Source organism: Phytophthora sojae, assembly GCF_000149755.1.
Source record: "Phytophthora sojae unplaced genomic scaffold PHYSOscaffold_1, whole genome shotgun sequence".
Taxonomy (NCBI): Eukaryota; Oomycota; class Peronosporomycetes; order Peronosporales; family Peronosporaceae; genus Phytophthora; species Phytophthora sojae.
This window is the reverse complement of record NW_009258115.1, coordinates 3,230,379-3,255,778: the sequence shown is the minus strand read 5'-3', so window position 1 is coordinate 3,255,778 and position 25,400 is coordinate 3,230,379. Positions and strand designations below refer to the sequence as shown.

Below are 25,400 nucleotides of genomic sequence, written 5' to 3'. Positions count from 1 at the left end.
TCTGAAAATGACGTCGTAATGTGCCAGTAATTATTGGGAGTTTCATCTTACCCTCTCCTGCACGACTACAGGGTCGCGCTGGCTAACGGACGCCTCCTCGAGCTCTGAGGTGGTTGAGAGGTCGTGTTGGTAAAACGGACGACTATCCACAAAGATCGTTCTAGCACCGTTCTCGGAGGTAAATTACGGTAAGAAATTATGAAAATAAAAAACTGCCGGCGTAATGTTCTATTGGTTTTATCAATATAGTTTGAACGAGCGGTCCCGAAACGCCCTAAGATCCAAAAGACGTGGCTCTCGCTATAAAGTGGGCGTCGTCAAATCAACGTCTATTAGATCTGACCGGTTTAGAGGTTCTAAAACTACCCTCATATCGAAAAGACGTGGCTCTCGCTCTCAAGTGGTCGAGAGGGGTCGTCGTTGAAATCGCTGCTGTCCCGAAAGAAGGTTTCAGGAATGTTCTCGGTGGTAAATTACGGTAAGGAAAAAACTGCCGGCGTAATGTTCCATGACCCACTACTTGCGTTCTCGTCGATAGGGAGAGCAACGAGAGAGGCGTCCGCTGTCAGCTTCTTCTCGATAGCATCGGAGGACCGCGCGTTTTCGACAATGCTCATAGCGGTCTGGGGAGTAGACTTGGAATCCATGATATAGTCGTGACGGATGTACAAATGGGCCTCGTGCGCGACTTGCACGAAGTCAAGAACCAGCAAGAGTATCACCATTGACTTACTTTCCACGTAGTTCATGCACACAGTTTGATACAGCGACCCAGAGATTTCCACCATGCAGATCGTCACGTCCGCGCTAAGGTCGTGCAGGTTTCGTGCGTATTTCCAGAGTGCACGTTTGATCAAGAGTTTGACGACGGGAAAGAGGAAGATCATGGTAATTTGCGCCCACCACGGCAATGCGATGAACCCCACCGACAGGAACAGCAGGAAGTAATACAGCACGACTTGGGTACCGACAACAGGAATGTATCGCTGCAGTCGGTCCCAGACGCTACTGAAATCGGCTTTCGCAAAGATGTAGTTGAATAACACGGTGAGGCTCATCCATGGTATCAAGGTGAACAACTCGCGGCACGGGGTTGGAAAACGCATTCAAACGCCCAGATGAGCCACCACGCCTCGAGAACCACAGCAGCACAAATGGAGATGAAAATTGCTTTCTTGTGTGTGTACTTGGTACCTGGGGCGTTGAGACCAACCGCCTGCTTGCCGCAGTTGAGCACCATGAAGGTCATGACCGTGTGGGATAGAATCGATCGCAGGAAAGTGACGGTGTTCCCTTTTGCACCGCCGCGAGGATCCGGCAGCGGGATGCAGTCGGGCCCCCACAACACGAGAACTGTCGGTAGCGGTGTCAGCACGATGACCGCGATCACGCGGTAGATGCTCGTCTTCTCTTGGTATTAGTGGAAAGCGTAGAGTTTCTCGACAGAGTAGCGGCCGATGTATCGCTGCTCTTTCTTGAAGTCTTGGAGCCAGCCCAGACACGCAGTAGCCTTGGAGTGGTGCGTGGCCGAGCTCATTTTTGAGTGAAGTGTTTTGTTGGCGACGGAAAGCAACATGTTCAGCATGCCGGCCGGCCGACGTCGGGGTGCTAGCGAAAATTGGGTCGGGTTCACCATTGGTACTTATGACGATTCCAATTCGAACAAAGTGTTCTTGTCGGACAGACTAAGAACGGTGCTCTGTTCATTGGGTGATCTATTCACAACCACGGCTTTGGAGCGGATCACGGCGGAGAACACTGTACCTGTGCTAAATCGACCCTCCCATCACCGGTGCGCACTTGAGTTCATCAACATCTTGATCGCATTTCTAAGACGAATCTGGCCTACGACGTGGTATTTAGGTCTTGACAAGAACATGTAACTTACATATTCGCTAGGATCGCTAGTGGTGTGATCAAAGATCTCTTCTCGCGCATGTAGTCCCTGGGGTTTCGTGAATCTGCTGGCGTGCCGTAGCGGACTGTACTTTCCAATTCCCAGTCGGGTTTTGATCAAGAAACTCATCAATGATGAGTCATCATAGACCGCTCCTTAAAAATCGTCTGGCAAGCTGGCTGGCAGGCCTGGTGTGAGCGCACTCAAAGGAATACCGATGAGGCTTATTGTGTGTCTGTCACCCTCTCATGACGAAATTGTGGACTGTCAGTTAGTCTCACAATGGTACAGCGATTTTTTTGCAAGCAGTCCGTCACCAAGGACGTGATCTGGATGTGGTTGTGCAATCCATGGAGCTGGAACTGGAGTCGAATCGAATTCCTTTCATGCAAGCTAGAGAAGTCTACAATTCGTGACGATGGCGCCAACACATCTCGTGCAGTTTTCGTTGTGATCGCTTGGTGGTTGACTTAACTAGCGGGAAAATAAACGCGCTCCCCTAAAGAGTGCAATCTCCCTATAGATATGGACGTGACGGCTTCATCTCCGGTTACCGTGGTATCATGCGATGCGCAGAGTAATAACGGTGTTCTCGACTGCATATGCACGAACTTGTATGGCAGCGCTATTGTAATTGTTCTTCAACAACAACCACGGTATCTGGTCGTCTTCACCTGCCCGAGGTTTACTGCAGGACGTCCTCTTCGGCTGCAATATCATCCCTATGAAATCGTCTATGATTCACCAACAGCTCACACGTCAGCGAGGCTCGGGCCGGTCCACACTGTGGACTCCACAGCACAACACCGTCCTGATGGGTTTACTGCCGAAAGTCTCCACTTCAAGTTGACTGTTGTACGTCGCTCTGATCGACGGGGGATGGCCGTACCACGCTGTCTCCTGGGGTGATTAGTCGGGAGCTGCACTGCAAGGCGAGCGGAGACCAATCCGATCCAAAAGCCTTCAAGTCGGTCAGTGAACTCACTTCCACTTTCGCTTTTGCCTCATCGAGAGGAGCCTGCAGCAAATCTCCAAACGTCGACAGAGCTCCATTCTTCGCAATGAACGAGTCCCCAACCAACGACTACGAGAAGAGGTAGGAGGCTACACATCCAGCCATTTCCATGCCTTTCCTGTTCAATTCGGCGACTAACGGAACTCGAACCGAGGTCAGCATCGCCACTCCGACGGAGACGGGCACGAATGCGTCGCACCCGAAGCCGAGATGTGCTGGCTGCTGTGGCCTGCGCCGCCTCGGACTCATCCTGATCATCTCGGGGGCTTTCCTGACCGTGATCGCCATCGTCTACGCATCGGCACTGCCCCCTCTCATCAACAGCAAGGTCAAGGACGGCGTCGTCGTGTGCGACGCCTCGGGTGCTGCAGAGCAGTCGTACTACGACGCGTACGGCGACTGCGACGACTGCAACCCGTACTACTACTCGATGCACCTGTTCAACGCCTCGAACGCCGAGGCGTATCTGGCTGGCGAGGCCTCCAAGCTGCAGCTGGACGAGGTGGGGCCCTACGTCTTCCGTCGCCGAGAGTTCAAGATCGACATCAACTTCCTGGACGATGGCGCGCGCGTGAGCTATAAGTCGTACACGTACCACACGTTCGAGGCCTCGCTGAGCTGCGACGGGTGCTCAGACGCGGACAAGTTCACGAGCTTCGACGTCGGGTACTTGAACGTCATCGCCCAGGCGGGCGGGGAGGAGGCCTTCCTCCGGCAGCTCGCGGCCGGCTCCTTCTCCACGAACGAGACGGTGATCAACGACGCCATAACCAACTACGGGCCGCAGATGATGCGCTGGATCAACGGTCTCAACTCGCTCGACCCTGTGGCGATGAACACCGTCGTGAGTGGGGGCACCGTGCTGACCTTCTTGGCCACTGGCCCGGAAGCGATCGCTGACCTGGATCTGTCGGGCTTTGTCTACAACGGGCTCTTCGTGACGCGAACGGTGTCGCAGTGGGCGCTCGGGTACCCGAGTCTGCTGGCTGGACTGGGTCTTGGCAGCGAGTACGTCACGAGCTGCAATGTGACGGACGGCTGGAACGACAAGTGCGCGAGCTGTGAGGGCGACGCGTGCCTCGACATTTGGTACGAGTGCAAGCAGTGCGCGTTGGGCGCGAGCGTCGTCGCTATCAACAACGTGACGTGCGGGATCATAGAGGAAATCTACGCGCAGGAGTACGGAGAGGAAGAAGCGGCGACGTTCAGGGATAACACGTGCGGCCTGTGCGAGGCCTTCGGGCTCTGCGCCGCGCCACTCCCGGGTATCGCTGAAGACTCGGGGCTGGACTACTCGAAGACGCCGCCGTCCGCTGACGATCTGGAAACGTACATTCAGATCACGGGGTGTGCCGACGACGCGGAGATCCTCGACTACGTCGAGTTCAACGGCTACACGTCCACGGCGTTGTGGGTCACGACCCTGGTCGAGCAGCGGCGCAACCCGACACTGTCGGAGATCATTGCGTTCAACGACTACGGCAACTGCGCCAACCCGACGGCCAACCTCACGTGCAGTGCTGTCCAGGGCAACGACGCGACGAGCATCAGGCCGGGTGGGGCTGGAATCACAGGCTTCGACGACACACTCACGCAGAAAGCGTCCGACATGTACTTGGACGAAGGCAAGCAGAACGTGACGCTCTACTCGACCGAGACGGAGGTCAACTACGAAGGTATCACGTTGCACCGCTTCAGTCCGCCTAACGATCTGCTGACCAACTCGGAAGACAACGACGACAAGGGAACCGGTTGGCCCGTGGATGGAGTGCAGCCGCTGGCCTTCTCTGCGGGCTTCTTGGCCTACGTGTCCTACCCGCTTTACATCTACGGCAACACGTCGCTGCTTGACGCAGTTGAGGTCACGATGATGGACGGCGTGGGGGCATCAGGCGACACCATGTACGATGCCGACTCGGGCGAGCTCAAGCAGGAGTACGTGGACAAGTACGTGACGTACATTGACGTGGAGGCCGGCACGGGCAAGACCATGGTGGCGCACAAGAGGCTCATGGCGTCGTACGCGCTGTCGTACTCGACTCTGAACCAGTCAGCGGCGATGTCGGACGTGCTGTGGCCTGAACTGGAGGCCGAAGTCATCTTCCCCGCGTATTGGGGCGAGGAGAGCGCCACGGTCGGCAGCTCGTCGGTCGACTACTACCACTTGATCCAGCACCTGCTCAAGTCGGTGATCCCAGTGCTGGTCGTCGGGCTCGTGGTGGGGCTGGCGCTCGTCGGAGGAGGCTTCTTCCACCGCCGCAAGACAGCCAAGCAGCTGCACACCCAGCGGAAGGACCCAGCGGGGGACGTCTAACTTGTTGACGTTCGCTCGTGCCGTTCAATTCAATGTTGTTGATAAGTAAGACTTTGTCGAAGTGTGCTTTGATCCAGTTGATGATGCGCCTTGTGCGTCGGACGCATATCGCCAAAGGTAAAGTAGGCTGGTGCAGCATGCAACGACCCAAATTCGATTCTATCCTATCTCGGCCTGGATCAACTGGTAGGGGCTGGCTGTTGACATCCGGGAATAGCAGGCAAGGATGCCAACGTCCACTGCGCAGTACAATGATCCTTATTCATCCCAGACATCCAGGACGGAAGCAACTGCCACACCACCGAGAATTCATACTCGTCGGCACAGCCAGCCTTTTGACACACTTACACCCCGCGACTCGTCAACATGCCGCTGCACAACATCAAGCGCAAGGTGGCCAAGTGGCTCCACTGGCTGCAAGACCTCAAGACGGAACACCAGTACCTCGGTCGCTACTCAGTTGAAAAACTCTGCGCGTTCCATGCCTACCAAGAGAAGACAAGCATCTACCGAGTCGTCGCAGTCATCGCGCTTACCCCTCTACCCACCGCCCTCACGCTATGGGGACTCGACTGCCTTCCTCTGCGCGACCCGCGCGGTGGGGCTAAACGACACACCACCACCTTCCTGCTGTCGATTCTGTCCCACGCCATCATGACATACATGTTCCTGCTGGCTGGCAAGCAGGCGGTAGGACTCAACCATCGCGGCACACGGTACACGCACAAGAAGGTTGCCCTCATCTCGATCTGTGTGGCGGTGTGTCTCGAGTTGTGGTGGATCATCTGGGCCTTCGAGTGGCGCTTCCCAATCCCGTATCGTGAGTTCCTCGGCGTGCCGTCATGGGGAATGCTCACCGTCCTCTTCAACTACGTCTTGGCCAAGGACGAGCTCACGCGCGCGTGGGAGCGACTACGGCACTACGTCCCCGTTGTAGGCACTCAGATGCTGCTCTTCTACTTCCTGCTCTTCCTGTCGGTGGGGTTCGCCGCCGTTCCCTGGTGGGCGCAAGTCACCATGATCTTCCTCATTCCCGTCGTCAAGCTGTCCATCAAGCGAGCGCTTTGGAAGTACGCGCGCAATCTCAACGACATCAGCGCGGACGTGACGATCTGCATGGTAGAGATCTCGGGCTCGCTCTACCAGACCGTCTGCATGAACTACGTGCAGAGCAATCTGATGGCGCTGCTGCTGATGGCGCTTGACTTCGTGCAAGCCGCGCACGAGGCTCAAGTCTACGTCCGCCACGACTACATCAGCGACTCCAAGTCCACGCTGCACGCTGCCGTGAGGATCGTCGAAAGTGCACTGTACTCGGGTACTGTCGAGAAATCGACTGCGGATAATCCGGTTGGTCTCGAGGAATACACGGAAAACATACAAGAAACGAAGCAGCTTCATGACCACCTTCACCCTGAACAATTACCAAGAGTTCGGCCCGTGATTAAGCCGCAATCCTCTTTCCGCGACCTTCAATTTGAGCCAGAGCCGAGTAAGGAATCGGTCTCGGACGTGATGGTGTGTCTGCTGAGGAAGGGGGTCTCATGGCGCCGAAGAAGGAAGCATCGTACTAGTCGTCGCCAGCAAATGTATTCTACCGACGATCAAGGCAGCCCGAAGAAGGCTAAAGGGAAGTCTAAACGCAAGACGCTATCGAAAGTGAAGTTTCACAGAAGCTCTGCTGCTTCGACACCTCGTTATAGCAACGGGGAGATCGGTTCTGGCAGTGCTAGCTCCCACAGCGTCGGGGTCGGCGGTATCAACATCAGTCGTGAGGCGGCAACCTCAATTTTCATCAACTCCAATGTGATCTGACGCGGTAACATGCGCCGCATCCTGGACTTCGGTCAGGTGTCTGCCAACCAGAATCCGCAGTCCGACCCGATCAACGCGCAGATTGAGCATGAGCTTCCGACGGCCCCTGCAACGGCGTTCGTTCCATCTGCCGCCAAGCTGCGAGATGACTCGCAAGTGACGAAGGGATCACCCGATCGAAGAGGCTCGACATCTCGGACTACGCGAGGGTCGATAACGGATACTAATACGTCTCTAGTCGATGGAAGCGAGGCGTCCGCAGTTCGGCCGATGATCCGTCGGAAGAGCTCATTGACAAGCATTAAAATGCCCAAGAAAGGGTCCGGTCGAGCAATTTTACCTGGAGCCACTGTCAGACGCATGAGCAGCAGTAACGTCATGACTGACGCAACGATGCCGCGCACCAACAAAGTGGAAGATCCCGACGATGAGCGGCTGTTTGGCCACCGCGGCATTGAAATTCACGACAACATCGGCGTCTCGATTGATGACATTTTGATTCGCCGGAAGGATCAAGCGCGCATCCTTGAGCAAACGCTGCAGCTGCTGTTTGCTGCGGAGGTGCTGCTGTTCGTGGAGTATATGGAGGTGTTCATGCCGCTACTGTACGCTGCGTGCATCGGTGGCCTGTGGAACCTGCCCAACGCTAGGTACAACGTCATGCTGATGAACATGAGCTACGATGCCGTGGTGCTTGAAGTTCTGACTTCGATGGGCTACGCCATGTTGGAGGTCGTGTCGTTCTTGTCCGTGTACTATTTCATCAAGAAGAAGTACGGCATCTCGGCGCTCTACCAGCTCGCGTTCCTGCTCGAGTCGTACACCATGACGCTACACGGCAAACTCATCGGCTGCTTCATCACCATCCTCAACTCGTCGACAATGCACCAAGGCATCGACATTACCTTCAAGTTCGACTGGGACGCACTCCTCAAGACCCCAAATCCGTACACAGACGATCGGTAGGACTCGAACGCTACGGAGAGAGAGCTTTGGACAGGTACACAAAAATTCACACACGATTTCTGCTGACACTCGTCACAAAGCGTGGTGTTTCTCGATGCTCGAGGTGCCATCGTTGATGTACGCTAGCGGACAACGGTATCCTTTAAGAGAGTGTGTGGTAAGTCGGACGAGGTCCGACACCCGAGGTTCTATGTTGGACGACCATGAAGTGCAAGAGGATTCACCTCTACTGCGATGGGGACTACACCATCGCCTGTGGTGTGGGGAGCACACCACAGGCGATTGTGCCCTGATCGCTGAGAGAATTGCTTTGCAAGCCAGCAATGGGGTTCTCGACTAGTGATGTTCGTTGAACGCTGAAGAGTCTTCACATTATGAATCACAGGGACCAGTGGTACTGCTGGAAGGAAGACAAAGACACCGCGGTACAAATCTTCCACAAAGGTGAATGCTTCCTTGTCAACTGCAAATTCGTCGACCTTTGAAACCGCCCGCGGAGCGTGAGACGCCTTGCCTTGGGGTCTGGACTGCTGGACTGCGCATAGTGCAATGCGACTACACTCGTTCGTGCGCTGTCCCCTAGTCGAGAGGCGACCAACGAGTGGGCTTGCAGTGGCTCAGTGTGAGCAAAACAATCCTAGCTCGTGGAATTCCGGAGTGTGGTGGTGGTGAACCGAGTTGTCTCGACATTTCATAGCTCTGGCGGTGGCATCCAGCTCCTGGCAGTGCATAGCGAGCCACACTTCGGGTAGCACTGCGCGGGGCTGGCAGCACATGACGAAACCAGCCTGCAGTAAGGCATCAAACTTCAAGAGCATCCATGCCTCCTACCCCCTACCTGCCGGATCCTCCAGAAACTGACCTTAGGATCTCGTGCGCAGGGAGATTTTTCCTGGCGGCTCCGACACTGAGCCAGACGCGCCACTCTTCGAACCACCCGCAAGAGCAAGAGCCGTTCGTCAGCCGAGGCCCATGTCAAGCACACCTGATCGGCTCCATTCGCAGCCTTCCGCGTGCTCGTGCACCGCGTCACCTCAAATCCAGACCACTCGATGCTCCTCGTGCAGCGATCTGCAGCCGAAGCCTGAGCGCTACATTCAGACTGCGACTGGCATCGCCTTCGTCTCCGGCGACACCGGCGAGCCAAGATCCAGCAGCTCATCGAGGAAATGGACGCCTCACCAGCGCCAACAACGCGCTGATCGCTGAGAAGGTTCTAAAGTACCGCAAACTGAACAGGAGCTCGAGCGATCTGTGCGGCTTTGATCGGTCCTGACATGTTCGAACAGCTTTGGCATGTGCTGTTTATATGAGTAGTGATGCAGTAGTGGAGGATCGACGAGCTGTACGTAGTATAATGACGAACTAATGTACATAGATTTCCGTGTAGCACGCAGGTAGAATGGAGCTGCTCGAGATGTCGCCAGCATTTAAGTGGTCGTGTTGCGATGCCGTCGTTGTGATACAGTGTACACATGCTGTGTCGGGTTTTGGCGCCATAATTCTATTGACAACAACAAAGCTGTAACATCGACGTCTCGCGCGTAGTATCTGGCTTGTCCGCCCGCTATTTGCCCCTCATCTTGACTCGCGAGACTGTTGGCAGGGACGGAGGTGGGGGCATCGCCTTGCTCATGGACTCGCGACGGGTAATTCCGTTCATACGTCCAAGTGGCGATACTTGAGCGCCTTCTGGGCTAGTAGGGCGTTGGAGGTCGAGCTCATGGGCGAGTTGGCAGTGCGGATGAGTTGGGCGATTCTTGCCTCGGTCTGGAGGCGGAAGGCCTCGCTCTCGAAGGAAATACTCGAGGAGGACTGGGCGAAGCGTTCGGGGCAGGACGCGCTGCGCTCACCCTTGAACGCCCTTGGCATTCCTTCCAGACTCGTGAGCCGACGGCTAACCGTCAAGGCCTTGGATGGTGCGGGGTCTGACGGGCTGCGTGTCGTAGCTGCCTGTTCAGGAGCGCCCATAGCTAGCGAGCCGAGCGGTGAGCCTCACCTGAGGGCGAGCAGAGAAAACGGGAAGTGGCTGAGCTCGTCTCTTCAAATACGCTCAAAAACGCTAGCAACTGTCCAGCCAAACGCGCAGTCGGATCCTTCCACAAATGAGCGCGCTACTATGGAGCGCCGGTCGCGCTAGCGCAGGTGTTTCCCGCTCTAGACTGCAGCTCATACGCAGTCGGGCGAATGAAGGCTTCTCTCCGGACATCAACTCACAGCACACGTCGAGCCTTGGATGTAGCAACCATGACCTCAACAATTGTAGCGGTGTACTGCTCTGAAAAGCAGACACTAACGCGGTGCTTCTGCTAGAGGAGGGCGCAAGGCAGAAGCGCAGGAACCTGTCTATCCCCGGAACGCGCGTAAGCCATGGGTATCGCACTACGATGAGCCTATTGCTGGCATGTCCGAGAACGAACCGCAAAAACAAATGCGCGGATGAAGCAGACGCGCTTCCAGGGCAGTGCTTCCTCATCTGAGTGGTTGTCATGGTGAGCTACCTTTGTGCAGCTGCGCTGCACAACGACCGCCGCGTACAGGTGAAAACTGACTCGTTCGTTATCCGCATCGACATTTCACAATATCACTATGTACTACTACTATGATAGTACTATCAATATAGCATTTTGAATACATAGTAATGGACACGAGTAGCACAAAAAGCCACCAGCTATTTTTAATATCATACCAACGATTATACTATTTACACAACTTGTGGTAATCAGCACGTTTTCGGTGAAGTTCTGAGTAGGGCTCCGCGAAGGCTGGAATGGTATGAACCCCTTCTTTTTTATTTTATTAATTAACGTTACTTCTTATTAGCTACGGTCATCTCCTGCGCCTGCTTCAAAGCCGCAGCATCTGCCCGGAACTTTGCATTAATTAAACAATATATCAACCGGCAAGGCTTTAGAAAATTAAAAATGCGAACCTTGGTTGATGTTTGCAGCTTTTAGTAAATGCACATGCTTACCTCTGCAGTCCGCCTCAATCGTTTTCTTTACTTCACTTAGTCCATCCCAATATACATGTATGTACTGGTTCATACGAGTGTCGTCGGTAGCACACCGGCTCGATCTGCCTATGCATATAAACCTTTTGGAGGGCCCAGTGCGGCACCGCAGCCGTATTGGTTTCAAGAAAATGCACCAGTTAGATGTCAAGAGGGTCATCGTTTGACTTGATGAACCACGGATATAATCCGATTTGGTCTGCGATAGCAGCACTAACATTGCTTTCTATCCCAGTAATAAAAGTACTATCCTGTTCCAAGTGGACCGAAAGTGTACGACCCTAACGTTACATCAATGTTTTGTATAGCTACAGGGGTATCCGCATGGACACCGGGAGAATAAGCGTCTCGAGATACGGTGCGTCTAGAGCTGGTTCATGGCAATATATTAAATGTACAAAAAATAATAGCGAGCAGGATGTTTGAAAACCATATTCTGTCAATGATAACTGACTTGGCCGGGATCGTAGACTACGGTTCATAGTTCATAAAAGTCAGTACTGGGGATCTTTCCGTATCTGTACAGCGCATAATGATGCTGGACTTCTTGAACATATTTCTAACAGATCGGTGTTCAATCGCATAAATGAGAAGTGTAGTTCAGCGCCAGACATTCTTTAGTACCGGTATCACGAAAGTACTATTGATAGTTGAAAAGTAACAGTACATTTAGTACTGTCCTATTCCCACTACATATTACTTTTACTCATAAATCGGAAAGTCATTTTTCGTGTTGTCCATATTGCTACTAGAACATCAATAGCTCGTCCGTTGACATTCAGAAAATAAGCTCGCATCCTTTATCGGTCGCAGCGAGCGAGTGCCGCATGAGAGCAGCACGTGGGCACACATGCTGGTCTGAAAGCCCCGATGTGCCGATACTGTGCACTATAATGGACTGGGCGAATGCTGATACATAGTCGCTCTTGCTGCTGGCATTGAGCGACACCGCCCATTTTGGAAGATTCACCACCGTCTCAGTAGCGCCAAAACTTGTGGTCGTCTTCCCCTTCGCTGCCCTTCCCGATTTAGTGGCGATACAGGGCGATACATCGCAGTTGAGGCGAGCTAAGAAGCCCAGGGCGGGCCCAACGGCAGCTTGGGCTCAGTTGGCAGGCCAGCGTGCACGCCTATTCCCGTCAACTCATCAAAGATGTGTGGGCGTCTTGCCACTTGACGCTGAGTGAACTCGACTTCAACCTGCTCTTGCTCCAAGCGGAGAAAACGTGATTTTCACAGACGAAAAACGCAGAATCACAGAGCGTGCAGCAATTTCACAGAGCAACGTTTATGACACAACAGCTGTCTGAGGAGCCTCGACTCCCAGTGTAACCTCCAGGGTTACACTTTTGGTAGTCACTATTCTGGATGTATGACATCTCATAAAGGACAGAATTGCTATGCTGGCCTGCAGTCATCACCTAAAGCTGTGGACGGCGTCAGATCCATCAGCAGAAATAGAGCACTAGCACTGTCACTACCGGCTGAGTGCCAGCAGAAATACACAGTGCTCCTTGCCACATGCAATTCTGCCAGCAGAAATTCATAGTGGTCTTTGCCAACTGCAATTCTGCCGGCAGAAATACATCGTGGGCCTTGCCACATGCAATTCTGCAGGCAGAAATACACATTGGTCCTCCTTAAATGCAATTCTGCTAGCAGAAGTACATAAGGGCAATACCTGCAGCAGCAAATGCAATTCTGCTGGCAGAAATACCGGCACTTGCGAACTGTACGAGCAAGGACCCAGCCGAATCTGCTGTGTGCTGTGTGTGTTTTATCTCCTATGTGCTATTATGCCGTGATCGAGTAGATAGATGGTATTTTGTGATGTGCGCTTGCTGCATGAATACCTGCCGCCTCGTTGCACTAAAACTGTGCTCCTCGCAACCAGACAATGCTAGGAGCAGAAGTTTCATGCTACACTGCAAGATAAAAGCTGTCGATCATGATCGTGCTACAGCCTTAAAGAGGCAGAGGAGGCTGTAGTTTATGCATTGAGGTGTAGGAAGTATTTTATAATATATAATAGCGCATCCTACTCCCTGCGTCGTAAACCTCGTCGATGGCGCCAAAGTGCTGAACGTGGTCTCCACCGGACGCAACGCCAGTCGGTCTGCCGCATGAGTCACCACTGTTTGATCCTATATCGACCTGCCTTAAGAGCTATATCGACCTGCCATAAGAGCGGCAAAACGCATGGGGACTCGAGTGTTTCATTGCCGCGCTTCCAGCTCGGGAAGCAGTCTCAAGCATACCTGACTGAGAGATGTGTGTGCTACCGCCGCTATCGACGCGCTCAATGGCCACGGCCAGCTGTGAACGGCCACGTCGACATGGTTGAGAGACTTGTAGCGCACGGCGCAAGTGTCTTTTTGACAAGTACCGAGCAACGCTCCGCCCTCCATCGGGCTGCTACTCGAGGCATGGCAACCGCAGCCTGTGCTACTGCACGCTGTAGCAGCTAGCTAGTATTTCACTTCACTCTATGCCATTCTAGATTTATGCGGGTGATGGACACGTAGCCCTGTTTCATCCGCTTCGCGTTACCGACCCCGTGACGATCGCGTAGCTGCACGACCTCCCCCACTGCTTAAATACCTCGCTTTTCAGTCGAGCTACATGCGTTAATAGCGCGCCTAGTTCGAAAGTAGGAGGCAGCGGGGGACCCCACGCTCTGTGAAATGACCATCTTCCTCTGTGATTAGAACGCTCTCTCATCCCTTGGAGGACCTCGCTGCAGCGACGCGCAATGTTCACACTCGTTTTGTATGACACTGGCGCTGCTTGGACTCCCGCGCAGATGACGGCCCAGCGGAAAAGCCCGACCCGTAAGGCGTCGCCCGTCACATTGCTGCAGAAACACGAAGACCAAGTTGAAGCGGCCACGAGGCTCTCGCCTCAACGGACGCACAATGAGGCTGTCCCTTCACCAAAACCCCATATCGAAGCTGCCAGCCGTACGAAACCAGCCCTCGCACGAGGCTCCTTTGAGGCGACCCGCCCGCTGTTCGAGAACGTTGAAGTGGCAAAGCCGCGCAGCGCACCGCGCGTGCTTGCCGCTTGGGTAACGGCTATTTATGACCGACGGGTTCCGGCCCGCGCCACCCACTGCGTCGATCACTTCCAATTACACCGCGCACTGCCCACGCACCCCACCCTCCACCACAGTAAAAATGTGCAATATGATGATGGTGCAGCACGCCCTGCCTTCGTTCGTCGAGGACCCCGCCTCCGAACGCGCCTCCACCAAGCCAGTCTCGCTACCGATGCTCAACGTCGCCCTCCGACGGCAGCTAACTGCGACGATCTCTGGCCCGGAGCGCTATTCGCGCCGCGCAGATGGCGTCTCGTTCCAGAGCGAAGCCTTCCGACTGCGCACTCAGGCCAAGATCTCGGAGCTAGTGCGCACGGCCACCGCGGCCTCAACCGACGACTGCAGCACTAATGCGTTGCTTGCCAAGAAGGCGCTCAAGTACCGACGCGTGTTGGAGCGACGTCCGCTCGCAACCGCCACTGCCGTGCAGTGCTGATCCTGTCAACTAGCCCCCCTTCTATTTATTATCCTGCTGCCAGAGGAAAACAGCGCCTATATACATGTGTTCCCCAAAAAATAACATCACGTATTTGATCAATTCCATTCGACCGTTTATAGACCCTAGCCTACCCCGCCCAAAGCCGCAGTTTACACACGATTGACGCCTAAATGAGCGAAAGAGTTGATAGCTCTTTCAGGGATCAGTCATGCACAAAGTGGGCCTGCTAATAGAGCAAGTTCTTTCAGTACCGTGATTTAACTCTTTATACCAGGATAGAATTCCCAGTATGCAACGTTAGTGCTGCCAAACCGGATTATATCCGTGGTATCAAGTCAAAAGATGAAGTGGGGATTATTTTCGTGTATGATTCAGACGAATCTCGTGTAAAAGGATTGTTGGGGGGGGGGCTGTCCTAAGTGTACGACGTCACTATTGGACTCGCCCCCATGCCCCGCTAAGTTAGTTCAAAGGAAATTGGTATTGGCAGCTGTAGAAGAGAACACGAAGCGAAGCGAGAACAAAACAACATTTGAAACAATTGGCGGGAACCCGGGGGGTACCCATCGGGACCCCTGTTCCCCCAAAACTACCGGTACCCATATATGATCGAATGTATTGAAGAGTTGGTCTACGACCTGCGTTGAACGTAGCTTAAGCTCGGAAGAGAAACGGAAGGTTAATTTACCTTCGCCCTCGTCCTGTGTCTCTCCACGAAAATCCAGTCACTTGCCTGGTGCAGCGGTACAGTGCTTCCCGGTCTCATCGCTATCCTCCTGCTCATGAAAGATAAACGTGGACATGGTAAGGTATGTTATTTGGGTCTATTCAGTCCCGGTGGCATATTTCGAGAGTACTCCTTCATCGACAGCACTTAGGTATGAGGGTTTAACTTGCCCCGAGGGTACCAATTTGGAGGCCAAAAATTAAATAAATAATTCGCGATTTGGTCGGTATCATTTGCGGGAACCCGGGTTCCCGCCAATTGTTTCATTTCGTAGTAATAGTTTAATGTATAGTATTGTGGAAACCGCTTCATTTGCCTATTTTGCTCATAAATCGATTGATTAGCACCCTGATTTAGCTCGATCGATTTACAAAACGATCGCGTCCTGCGATGCATATGTTAGTGGATGTGCAGATTAGGCGGTCGTTTTATGGAAGCCAAGTCAATATAGCCGCGTTTGGAGCAGAATGCCCACCTTTTACTGGGCAATCGCGCAGCCATGCGATGCATCTAGATCGCGATAAATTTCACCCCTGATTTGACCTCTGATTAACTAAGTGATTGAGATCTAATAAGGGGTTGCTACAGATCGGTTTTCACAATAATAATACTTGCACGATAATATAATTCTTGTTATCCCGCGATGAGCATACTGCACAGCTCCATCTTTCTGCCCGCGCTTCTGTCGCTTCGTGTTGGAGTCTTGGAGTGCATGCAAAGAATCATAGTGGAAGCTAGTGCAATACTTCTCTGGCCCACATAAGAAACAACACTTCGGTTTTCTGGACATAACTTTTTACAAAAAAATCGTTTGGTGACTCGCAATACCTCAACCGAAAGCTGCGCATTTGCTCCGTTTCACGCTATGATTTAAAAAAATCTAGCAGCAGAAAGAAAAGAGAAACAGCCTTTTATCTGAAGTCCGTTTTAGGCAACATTAGGTTTTTTAGCGAGGTGCCGTCAAAAATTAGCGATATTAGAAAATAAAATATCACCGTAATCGCGAGTGACTGCTTTGCCCTTATGTTCGGTTGTCGATGTTGTAGCGCCTGTTGGAGACGAGTTAGAAGGACTACAGTTTTGAGGTTTTTCAACGCGATTATCTCGACATGCGCAGACCCATTTATTTTGGTTAATAGTAAGATGAAACAGTTGATTATACCCAATCATATGTGACATGTGGTTCACATCAAATTGAGGTTTAATGCCGAATGTTGTTTCTTAAGTGGGCCAGAGAAGTATACATTGCCTTGATCACCTTAATCCGACCAATCAACGCTCGTGGGTTTTCACCTGGTGTAAAACTTCTTCAGCAGCGTAATGCCTTCCTCGTTGAGGACGCCCGACATGCACAGGAAACCAAGGTGCACTTTGCTGTTTGGAATTACGCTAGTCGAGCGGCACAATTACATGAAAAAACAGAGTCAAGTTAGCTATACCAACTTAGCACGCATACAAGAAAAAAACACTAAGAATCTCACCTGCGCTTGCGCAGGTTCAGCCCGGAGCTGCGCACGCACACATTATACATTTTTTTCTTGCAATCGATAAATTCGTTTTTCGCAATACAAGGCCAAGGAACATGATATTTGACACACGGTTATATGTGAATAATAAATAGGTAAAAGGCAAGTTTCAACATCATATGGATGAATATCATCAAACTGCCGACAGCATACACTAAAAACTTGATTTTTGTATGGTCCTGTGAGCCAATAGAAACACAGCTGAAGCCTTTTAACGAATCATACAGTGTTCAAGAGAAATTTTAGCCAATTAAAACACGACAGGGGTAGGGTAACGGCTATCGACACGTGGCCGACGCACAATGTCGGCAGCGACAGCCATACAAAAGGCAAGTCATTCACATATTTGCTGGATATCAAGAAGCCAACCGACACTAGACTCGAAAACAATGAGCCTGCAAGACCTCGCTCCAGAGAACACGAAGCGCGCGCAAGCAACAGCAGTCAACGCCTTCACGGCTTTCCTCGCCTCCGAGAATGTCACTCTCGAATTTATCCGCGCTACCCTCCTGGCAGATGCCAGTGGTTCGGTGCTCGTGAAGTTGCTCGACCGCTTCGCGATGAACCTCGCGTTTGCTCGAGGCCGAAGCGGGGATCTGCGCAAGCGGAACACCGTGATGAGCTACTACCGGAATGTCAAGAAGTGGTTGCTGGAGGATTTCCTCCAGCACCGCCACATTATGGAGCAGCGGCTACTCAAGATGGGTCGCATTTTGGAGCGGCACAGCCTCAAACGGCAGCAAGGTGGTATGGTGACGAAGGCGCCAGCATGCACCAAGGCCGACTTGCGTTCTCTGATCGACGGACTGTACTTTGATGCGAGTTCTGCCAAGGAGTATTAGGATGCTGCGCTCCTATCCATCATGTGGTACGCGCTTGGACGCGCGTCCGATCTCGCGTTTATCCAGAAGCGCAACTTGTCGGTCGGCTCGGGCAACGTGCTATTCCTTCGCCGGATCCGAGCGAAAACGTCGGAGGAGCAAGGCCTCTCTCTCTTCCCAGACAAGAGCTCCTTCATCACGTGTCCGCTCCACGCCATCGCCATGGCACTGGCGATGCAAACATTCCCGGTATCGTCTGTACTCGACCTCGAGCACCTTTCGGGGCTGAACATTGGAGATGAAGCGCCAGCAACGGAGGATACGCTACTTACCGATACGCTCGTCCACGGTAGTGATGATGATGATCCTGCTAATGCATCACCGGAAGCCACCTCTCCGAGACGTAAGTCTGTCCCGCTGAAAATGCAAGGGTACGTCAATCGAGTGCTCAAGACCGCAAGCGCACGTCAAGCTAATGCTGGTGTTTCAAGTGGCCTCTCGTCGCATTCTTTCCGGCGGGGCGGTGCGCAGCATGCCAACGCGGATGCTTCGCTAAGTCCTCAACGGATCTTCGATCGTGGCAGTTGGAATAAGGCGGCGACGAACAAGGCATTCGCCTACGTTTTCAACACCACGGATGAGGACACGAAAGTATCGAAAGTGCTCAGCGACTGGAAGTCGAACGGCAACCCGACCATACGTTCGGCTGCTGCATTCGACTCTGCAACGACGACGAAGATTCGCAGGCTTGGTCGCATGTTGTTTGGGCCTAGCTTGGAGCTTGGGGACGCCTCATTGATCGTCGATGATCACGTCGCAGACCTGCTAGTGGCATCGTTGGTTCAGCACTTTCCTGAGGTCAACGAGAGGTACCCGATGAGCCCATACACTTCGCGGATGCGCATGTGTCTTTTCCCTCTTCAAGTGTCGATGCCGGAGCTGCTAGGCTGGAGTGTGGAGCTGAAACGGCAAGCAAGTGAAGTTCAAAAACCCTTCACACGTTAGCTTCAGTTGATCAACCATCTCAATGCAGGCATAGCCCAACTCGTGGAAGCGAACAAGGCGCAGTCGGAGCGCATTGCAGAGTTGGAAAAACGGGTGCCGGTTGGTGGTGCAGTTGCTTACCAGGACGGCTCAACTCCAGACACGATCACTGACCGTATCGACCGGTCATCGGCCTTGGACACCCCGATGAAGCCAACCAAGCCCAAGGTCGGCGCAGCCTCGAAAACCGCAGCCGCAACTTGGTTTGAGTGGTACACGAAAACCCCTCGCATCTGGGAAGTCTGTGACGATCGCCAGTACAAGTCTTAGTTAGCCCCAGAATGCCTATCATAAGACAAAGCGTCTTACGTTTTCCGATCAACGCGTTTTGACTACATCTTGGTTTTTGTATACCAGTGGCTACATTGCATATTGTCTGTCAAAACATAAGACAGTTTGACGGACAGTAGTTTGCGCCATACAATTGGCCAAAAGTGTTCAGGTCACAGCGGCATCGTTGCCGCGGACGCGGTGGCAACGTTGAGCGCCGAAACGATGCAGTTGCATGGTGCGGTAGGGTAAGTAGCCTCTTGTTTGCACACGAAGCGATGTGCCTGTAGTTGGCCGCTGGCAGCAAGCTTAAATATCGGCATAATGACTGCACGAACGCGTGCATGCAGTCCGTGGAGCTGTTCCACTCAGAGGTGCAGCCGTTGTAGGGCACCGAGTTACGATGAAGTTGGCAGACGTAAACTAAGAGGGACAAATAGCTCGTGACGGTACTACATGTACATTTTAATGTAGTAAATTTTATGCTTGGGCGTACATCATAGTAGTTGTGAAGGCGTGGCAACCAGGGAACGGTGTTGCCAGTGGGCTTCTCGAGATCCTCCAACCCCCTCTTACCTAATCATTACAGTCCAGCAACAAAATGCAACCACGTACTCTGCGACGGCGATAATACCTAGATCTTATACCTACGACGCTGAGGTGCGGAGGAGCTCCACACTGCTGCGCGGGCGCTCGGCGCGCGCCATATCGCTGCTGGGCTCGACCTTCGGCATCGGCGATTTACTCGGTATCTCCTGCAACTAAGCCACTGCCTGCAGCCATGCTTTTTGTCGATGCTACAGCGTAGACTGGTTTGCGTATGCGCGCTCTATCCGAATCTCCATCTTCTATAGTGTTAGTACTTTACTGTAGAAAGGAGAGTTGACGTGGTGGGGTGAACGACTGTTGTCGTTCACCCCAGTAAAGCGAAGAAACATTGCTCCACTACGGGAACAAACGGTCGCATGATAACTGTGCTATGATGTCCTTACATTCCATTCCTGGCAAGTATATTTTAATCTTCTAGCAGGAGATTAGTGCATGGCGTCAGGATCAAAGGCCCGGACATTTCAAGGGGCATTTTTCAAGTGCGCTGCCTCTAGTAAAGGGGGCAAAATGCGCACACAGATAAATCAGTCCAATTTACGAGCCGAGATGCAGCAACACTCGAGACTACATAATACAATATTAACCAATGAAATTGCTACATTTGATTTGTCGTCAAACTGTCTTACGAATGATCGACACAAGTGATTGTCGCCTTCATGAAGCTGTTCCTACATCTGGGATTCAGCCTTGACACTACCACTGGAGAGTACGCAGACCGTGTCATGCAAGCTGGCAACACAGCTCAGAAGAATATGCACGAGTTTCTTCAAGCGCGAGGTATCAAGTGCAAGTTCAGCTCGGGCCTACTGAAACGACTTCGCGCACTTCATCGAGATGGAGCTCTAGACGAGCCCATTACCCGGTACCGGGCAAGTTTGGCTCTTGGCCAGATCGCCGACCCTGCTCCTGAAACGACAAAGGAGTGTTCTTAGAAGCACTTTGGGATTTTGGGGAAATCATGCGACTTTACAGTTTGATGGAGGTTTTTTAACCTATTAAAGGCATGAACTTAAATAAGAGCAAATACACTACCCATGGTTCGTTACACATTCAAACCACTGTGGCATGCCTTCACCATTTTGCAATTGCCAACCCGAAGTCGATGGTTCACCTCAGCCAGAACAAATTCAAGCGCGCTGTTAGAGCATTTATTAGGCGTGAGTTCCCCTTCGCGTATGTTACAGATGAAGCTTTACGCTACCTTCGCCACGAGCTGCGTGACCAGGTTATCGAGGCTCCAAGCCCAAGGAGACGGTTGTTTGACGTCCTCTCGCTGTTGCAACAGCAGACTGGTCGTAGAATCGAAGGCTACCATGTTCTGGTATGGCGCTCTTCGCGGCGCCGCAGCCTCCGACAGCTTCCCAGTACCGGCGCGGATGCATCTCATGCAGCTGCCCACGAGTCGACGGAGGCGCGCGAGGCTGACGGCAACCTCGCGCCAGTCAACACTCCGCTAAGAACTGAGGAGAATGGGGACACCGTTACCACTATTGGCGCCGCCGCCGCTTGGACCAGCACCGTCGAGAACCCCGCCAGCACTGCCGCTGAAGCCATACCCACCAGCACTGCTGTTGAAGCCACACCCGCCCTGACTACTGCTGCGAAGCTTGCCGCCGATGCTGCTGCTGAAGCGAAGCACGCTGCCGCTGCTCCTGCTGCCGAAGAAAAGCTCTCCGTCACCGCCGCCGCCGTCGCCGTCGCCGAGGAAAAGGTGACCACCGCCGCCATCGCCGTCGCCGAGGAAAATGTGACTACCGCTGCTTCCAGAGCTGACGCTGCACAACCGCTCGCTGATTCTGGTGACGACTTCAGCGACGACGACGTGGTCTGTATCCGGTCTACCTGCCACAACTGGCGCTCGATGCCGACGATGGGCGCGACGACAGGGAGGCGAGCGAGACGGGATGGGTCCCGACGGAAAACCTGGCCGCTCCTCCTTCCACAGCCCCGCAGCTCTGCAACATCCACGCAATCCCAAACTCATACACGAGAAACGGTAAGAGAGTTTACGTTGTTGAGTGGGAGCAAACCGAAGCGCCTGCCACGAATCTGCCTCGGAACATGGTTGCCGCATACAACCGACGCCGCAGAGTCCTTGTCCGTCGAGCCTTCATAGAAGACCAAGCTGGCCACGGCCGTGGACGACTTCGAAACTCGGAACTTGCACCAGAGCGCCGCCGTCGCCGATCACTTCGACGACTTCGCAGAGCTCTTCACTTCTAGAAAACACAGGCACAAGACAATAGTTCGAAGGGTTCAAGCGCATATATTACCATTGAGGAACGACTACCCAAGTACAACGAGGTTAAGCTGCTTTCGGGGCACACCAAGTTTTGGGTAGTCTTCACCTCGCAGAACAGGAAGGCTACGCCATAGGATAGTGTGGTATCGGAAAATGGAGATTACCGGAGTGCTTGCCCGTCGCCCAAGAATCAAGGTACACTGATCAAGGAGCAGTCAAGCGCGAGCTGGAAGTGGCTGCTTTGGTTAAGCTGGCGACATTATCCTCGTTGGAGTGACAGGTAGTGGCCGGAGCCTCGTCGGGTCCTAATACAACCCCGAACGAGGCTTCATGGTACCCACTTTTAGGTACAGATGCATTTAGATACGTACTTCGGCCGCACTTATTAGTGTAGCCGCGGTCGTCATTTGATGTGTCCGGAATCGCCTTATTGCGATCGTTCACACTAGATATTTGTATAGGGACATAGGACTCATCATAGGATGGCCAGAACGAGGCCCCCAGGGCCTCAGAAAACTCAGTAATAAAACGACAGTCTTCCCCCAAAGCCAACAAGGGTCAAGTCCGAGATCGGTAAGTGTAGCTAGCTTATTGTAGTGCCTGGACACGCTCGGCTGCGTGTGGATGCCTGTCGGGGAGCTTATCGTGCATTGACCGAGAGTTCACTTGGCAGCGCCAAGAGTTGGCGTGGCCGGAACGGTATTAGAGTATCGCTCAGTATATATTTGTGGGATTAGAGTGTCCCTGAGTGTATTAGTCTACCTACCGAGGTTTTACCTTGGTCCCCCTGTATAAGGCCTAACACGCCGGTACCCTTCCTTCCTGAGGGACTGCAGTGGGGTTGCGCGAAAGCGCTACATAGTATCCTAGCCTTAGCTCATGGCTAGTGGTACATGTTTTGGGTTGACCGAAGATAACCTAAGGTGCACAGAGGCGCTTGCAACCGACCCGGTGTAAGGGATCGTTCCTGGTCTTCAGGTTCTGATCCAATAAGCGCTTACCTTTGCGGGTTAGCGTGTTGTTGGTGTCTCTAATACCTTTTGGTAGAGGAGGATTTTAGTGGAATTACCACACCACAACTGGTACCGCGACCCGGGATTGGTGCGACCTTCTGTGTGTCTGGATTGTTGTAGGTCTTACCCCAACGAGCAAAGAGGAGAAGAAGAAGAGAAGAAGAGAAGAAGAGGAGAAGAGAAGCGAAGGAGAAGTGAAAAGATGGTGAAGGGAGTCAAGTCAGCGGTACCAGCAACGCCGGTCAAGTCGAGTGGAACGCGCAACGAGGCTTCGGTGCGCTCCGGAAGCTCGTTCTCGACCCCAGCGATGGATCGGATGGAGTCGATCGACGAGCGTTCGGCGAGCTGCGACACGGCGATTGATTCCTCGGACGCCAACGAAGATGACGAAGATGATGACTGGGATGTCAGGACTGTGGTGTCCGAGACTTCGGAAGCCGCGGTTGTGTCGGCCGGCCGCAGTGGAGGATCGAAGTCGATCACCCGCGACCTCTCCGAAACGTTCAACGATATGCCGGACCCCGAGCCCGCCTGCGACGCGGATGACGGTGCGACCGAGGGTTTCAAAGCCTCGGTGACGGTAGAAGGGGCAACCTCCAAGCCGGTTGGCACTCGTGCTCCCCCCAACGGCGATACTCCGGCGGCCAACAAGGTTCTAGGCCGATGTCTGGAGCTGATGAAGACCAAATGTGAGTGGATGCAGTTGTTCTCCCCGAAGCAGGTCCGCCAAGCCATCTGGATGGACCTCGGAGGGGCTTTGGCAGCGCCGATCAACTCAACGCGCACTCGGCAGCTCGCTCAGAACGCTGTGGACCTCCTGCGTGCAATGGGGTGCGAGCCCCAGATTCTCCCGACGGAGGCTGCACTCGCGAGCTGGACGCCAACCACCGCCGCCATGGCGCTTACCAAGTGGAGGAAGAAGTTACGTGAGGCCTTTGGGGTGGCAGACCGAGGCTCAACGAAGCTTCGTTCGGCCCCGGAAGCGGTTGACCCTTCCAAGGTCCCACTACCAGAGACCCCTCGGAAGGCAGCCACGGATGACGGAGTCTTCGCAGTCAAGGGCGAGGCTTCGCCTTACATGCAAGACTCGCACATGGTAACCCCACGATCTACGGACCGTACTGAACGTCTGGCTAGGGAGACCGAGGTTTCGTACGCAACGCCTGGCACGCGCGGGGCAACCGGTCGCCGGTCCAGCCGCCGTTACGACCTCCGAGATGGCTCGTCGGACAGTGACGATGATCTCGGGTCCGACTGTTACGAGGGCGACCTGCCAAGCGAATGGGCTCGTCAGGTGCGCGAACGGAGCGCGACTGACAATCATAGCTCAACCCCTAAGCTCGAGATTACCACGTATCTACCTCTCTGCAACATCAAGTCGTTCTACGGTTTGCGCGACAAGAGCGAACACTCCATGCAGTGGCTTCGTACGTTCATCTACGAGATGAGGGGGACACATGCACCGCCCAACGAGTGGTGCACGCCGTTCGAACTCAAGCTCAGAGATGGTGCTTTGTATTGGTGCCGCCAGCTTCCACGCAAGACGAGACGCACGTGGAAACGGCTGTGCGAGGCATTCATTAAGTACTACTGCTCAAAGTTCTCCCAGTCTGCAAAGGCTCGGTACTACTCGGCCAAACGAGAGAACAAAAAGCATGTATGTGACTACCTCAACCGGCTCAACGGCTACGCTCGCAACGCCGGGGTGCAGTTTGAGCACGGGGATCGTGACGCGAAGGACCACGTCGAACACTTCTTGGTTACGTGTGACGACCGAGATTTAGAAGAGCGTCTGTGTCATGTCACGGTTAAGGGCATTCATGACCTCGAAGCCATGATTAATGACATTCTGCGTCACCGCGACCGCAAGTCAACTCGCGAATCGTCGTTACACCGTTCTCGGAGTCAAGATGCCACTCGCCGTCGCGACGCAAGGTCGAACGATGATTATCGTAGTGGCTACCACCGCAAACGACGTTACCGTGACGACGACCGCCGCCGTGACCGACGTGACGGGTCGCCGCACCGGTCGAGGGTGACTTTGGTCGACGCCCTTGCCGATGTAATGGCGGAATGGAACGTCGGAGGCTCGGTCGGTGCACGCAACGAGGCTTCGTACGCCCCCCGACGTGATGCTGAGGCGAACGAGGATTACTTCGAGGACGAGCGCCAGTACTCGGATGACCAACGCTCGGACGAGGATTCAGACGCCGATTACGAGTCGGACGAGTCTACTCGACACGTCGCTGCCGCTAACGACGCTGAGCGCAGGGCCGCAGCCGATGGAACGTTCGCCCGGTCTGACAACCTACGCTTCAGGAACGGAGGAGGCCCGTCCAACCGCGAACGAGATGGCCGTCGCCAGTATGGGCCGTGTGCCGCGTGCGGAAGCTCGTCCCACTCCGTGCACTTCTGCTACCGGCGGTGCAAACTGTGCAAACAGGTGCACGACGCTGGGAAGTGCGAAGCACTCCTCGAGCTCACCAAGCTCCTGAAGTCCAAGGTCGACAAGAAGGATCTGTCGCCAGAGCTGCAAAGCCTGGTGTATGGAAGCCATTTAAACTAGGCAGCCCGCCACCTGAAACTGGGTTG

General features: G+C 53.6%; 9 protein-coding genes across 9 annotated transcripts; 7 read left to right on the top strand and 2 right to left on the bottom strand.

Annotated features, from left to right (window-relative positions):
- Positions 1-3,342: 3,342 nt before the first annotated feature.
- On the top strand, positions 3,343-5,226 carry PHYSODRAFT_553992 (hypothetical protein; the record flags this gene model as incomplete). The annotated part of the gene is made up of 1 exon (XM_009516417.1): positions 3,343-5,226. One exon carries the CDS (start codon positions 3,343-3,345, stop codon positions 5,224-5,226), a length of 1,884 nt encoding a protein of 627 aa, XP_009514712.1.
- Positions 5,227-5,592: 366 nt separating this feature from the next.
- On the top strand, positions 5,593-7,041 carry PHYSODRAFT_293327 (hypothetical protein; the record flags this gene model as incomplete). Its single annotated transcript, XM_009516416.1, has 1 exon — positions 5,593-7,041. One exon carries the CDS (start codon positions 5,593-5,595, stop codon positions 7,039-7,041), a length of 1,449 nt encoding a protein of 482 aa, XP_009514711.1.
- A 393-nt stretch (positions 7,042-7,434) lies between these two features.
- Positions 7,435-8,007, top strand: PHYSODRAFT_467440 (hypothetical protein; the record flags this gene model as incomplete). The annotated part of the gene is made up of 1 exon (XM_009516415.1): positions 7,435-8,007. One exon carries the CDS (start codon positions 7,435-7,437, stop codon positions 8,005-8,007), a length of 573 nt encoding a protein of 190 aa, XP_009514710.1.
- Positions 8,008-9,666: 1,659 nt separating this feature from the next.
- Positions 9,667-9,978, bottom strand: PHYSODRAFT_246726 (hypothetical protein; the record flags this gene model as incomplete). The annotated part of the gene is made up of 1 exon (XM_009516414.1): positions 9,667-9,978. The coding sequence occupies one exon, from the start codon at positions 9,976-9,978 to the stop codon at positions 9,667-9,669; it is 312 nt and encodes a 103-aa protein (XP_009514709.1).
- Positions 9,979-14,196: 4,218 nt separating this feature from the next.
- PHYSODRAFT_308701 (hypothetical protein) lies at positions 14,197-14,553 on the top strand (the record flags this gene model as incomplete). The annotated part of the gene is made up of 1 exon (XM_009516413.1): positions 14,197-14,553. The coding sequence occupies one exon, from the start codon at positions 14,197-14,199 to the stop codon at positions 14,551-14,553; it is 357 nt and encodes a 118-aa protein (XP_009514708.1).
- Positions 14,554-17,198: 2,645 nt separating this feature from the next.
- Positions 17,199-17,651, top strand: PHYSODRAFT_246736 (hypothetical protein; the record flags this gene model as incomplete). The annotated part of the gene is made up of 1 exon (XM_009516412.1): positions 17,199-17,651. One exon carries the CDS (start codon positions 17,199-17,201, stop codon positions 17,649-17,651), a length of 453 nt encoding a protein of 150 aa, XP_009514707.1.
- PHYSODRAFT_470781 (hypothetical protein) lies at positions 17,648-17,848 on the bottom strand (the record flags this gene model as incomplete). The annotated part of the gene is made up of 1 exon (XM_009516411.1): positions 17,648-17,848. One exon carries the CDS (start codon positions 17,846-17,848, stop codon positions 17,648-17,650), a length of 201 nt encoding a protein of 66 aa, XP_009514706.1.
- A 2,361-nt stretch (positions 17,849-20,209) lies between these two features.
- PHYSODRAFT_470544 (hypothetical protein) lies at positions 20,210-21,776 on the top strand (the record flags this gene model as incomplete). The annotated part of the gene is made up of 3 exons (XM_009516410.1): positions 20,210-20,415; positions 20,697-21,033; positions 21,444-21,776. 3 exons carry the CDS (start codon positions 20,210-20,212, stop codon positions 21,774-21,776), a joined length of 876 nt encoding a protein of 291 aa, XP_009514705.1.
- A 1,234-nt stretch (positions 21,777-23,010) lies between these two features.
- PHYSODRAFT_476900 (hypothetical protein) lies at positions 23,011-25,374 on the top strand (the record flags this gene model as incomplete). Its single annotated transcript, XM_009516409.1, has 1 exon — positions 23,011-25,374. One exon carries the CDS (start codon positions 23,011-23,013, stop codon positions 25,372-25,374), a length of 2,364 nt encoding a protein of 787 aa, XP_009514704.1.
- Between the last annotated feature and the right edge of the window lie 26 nt (positions 25,375-25,400).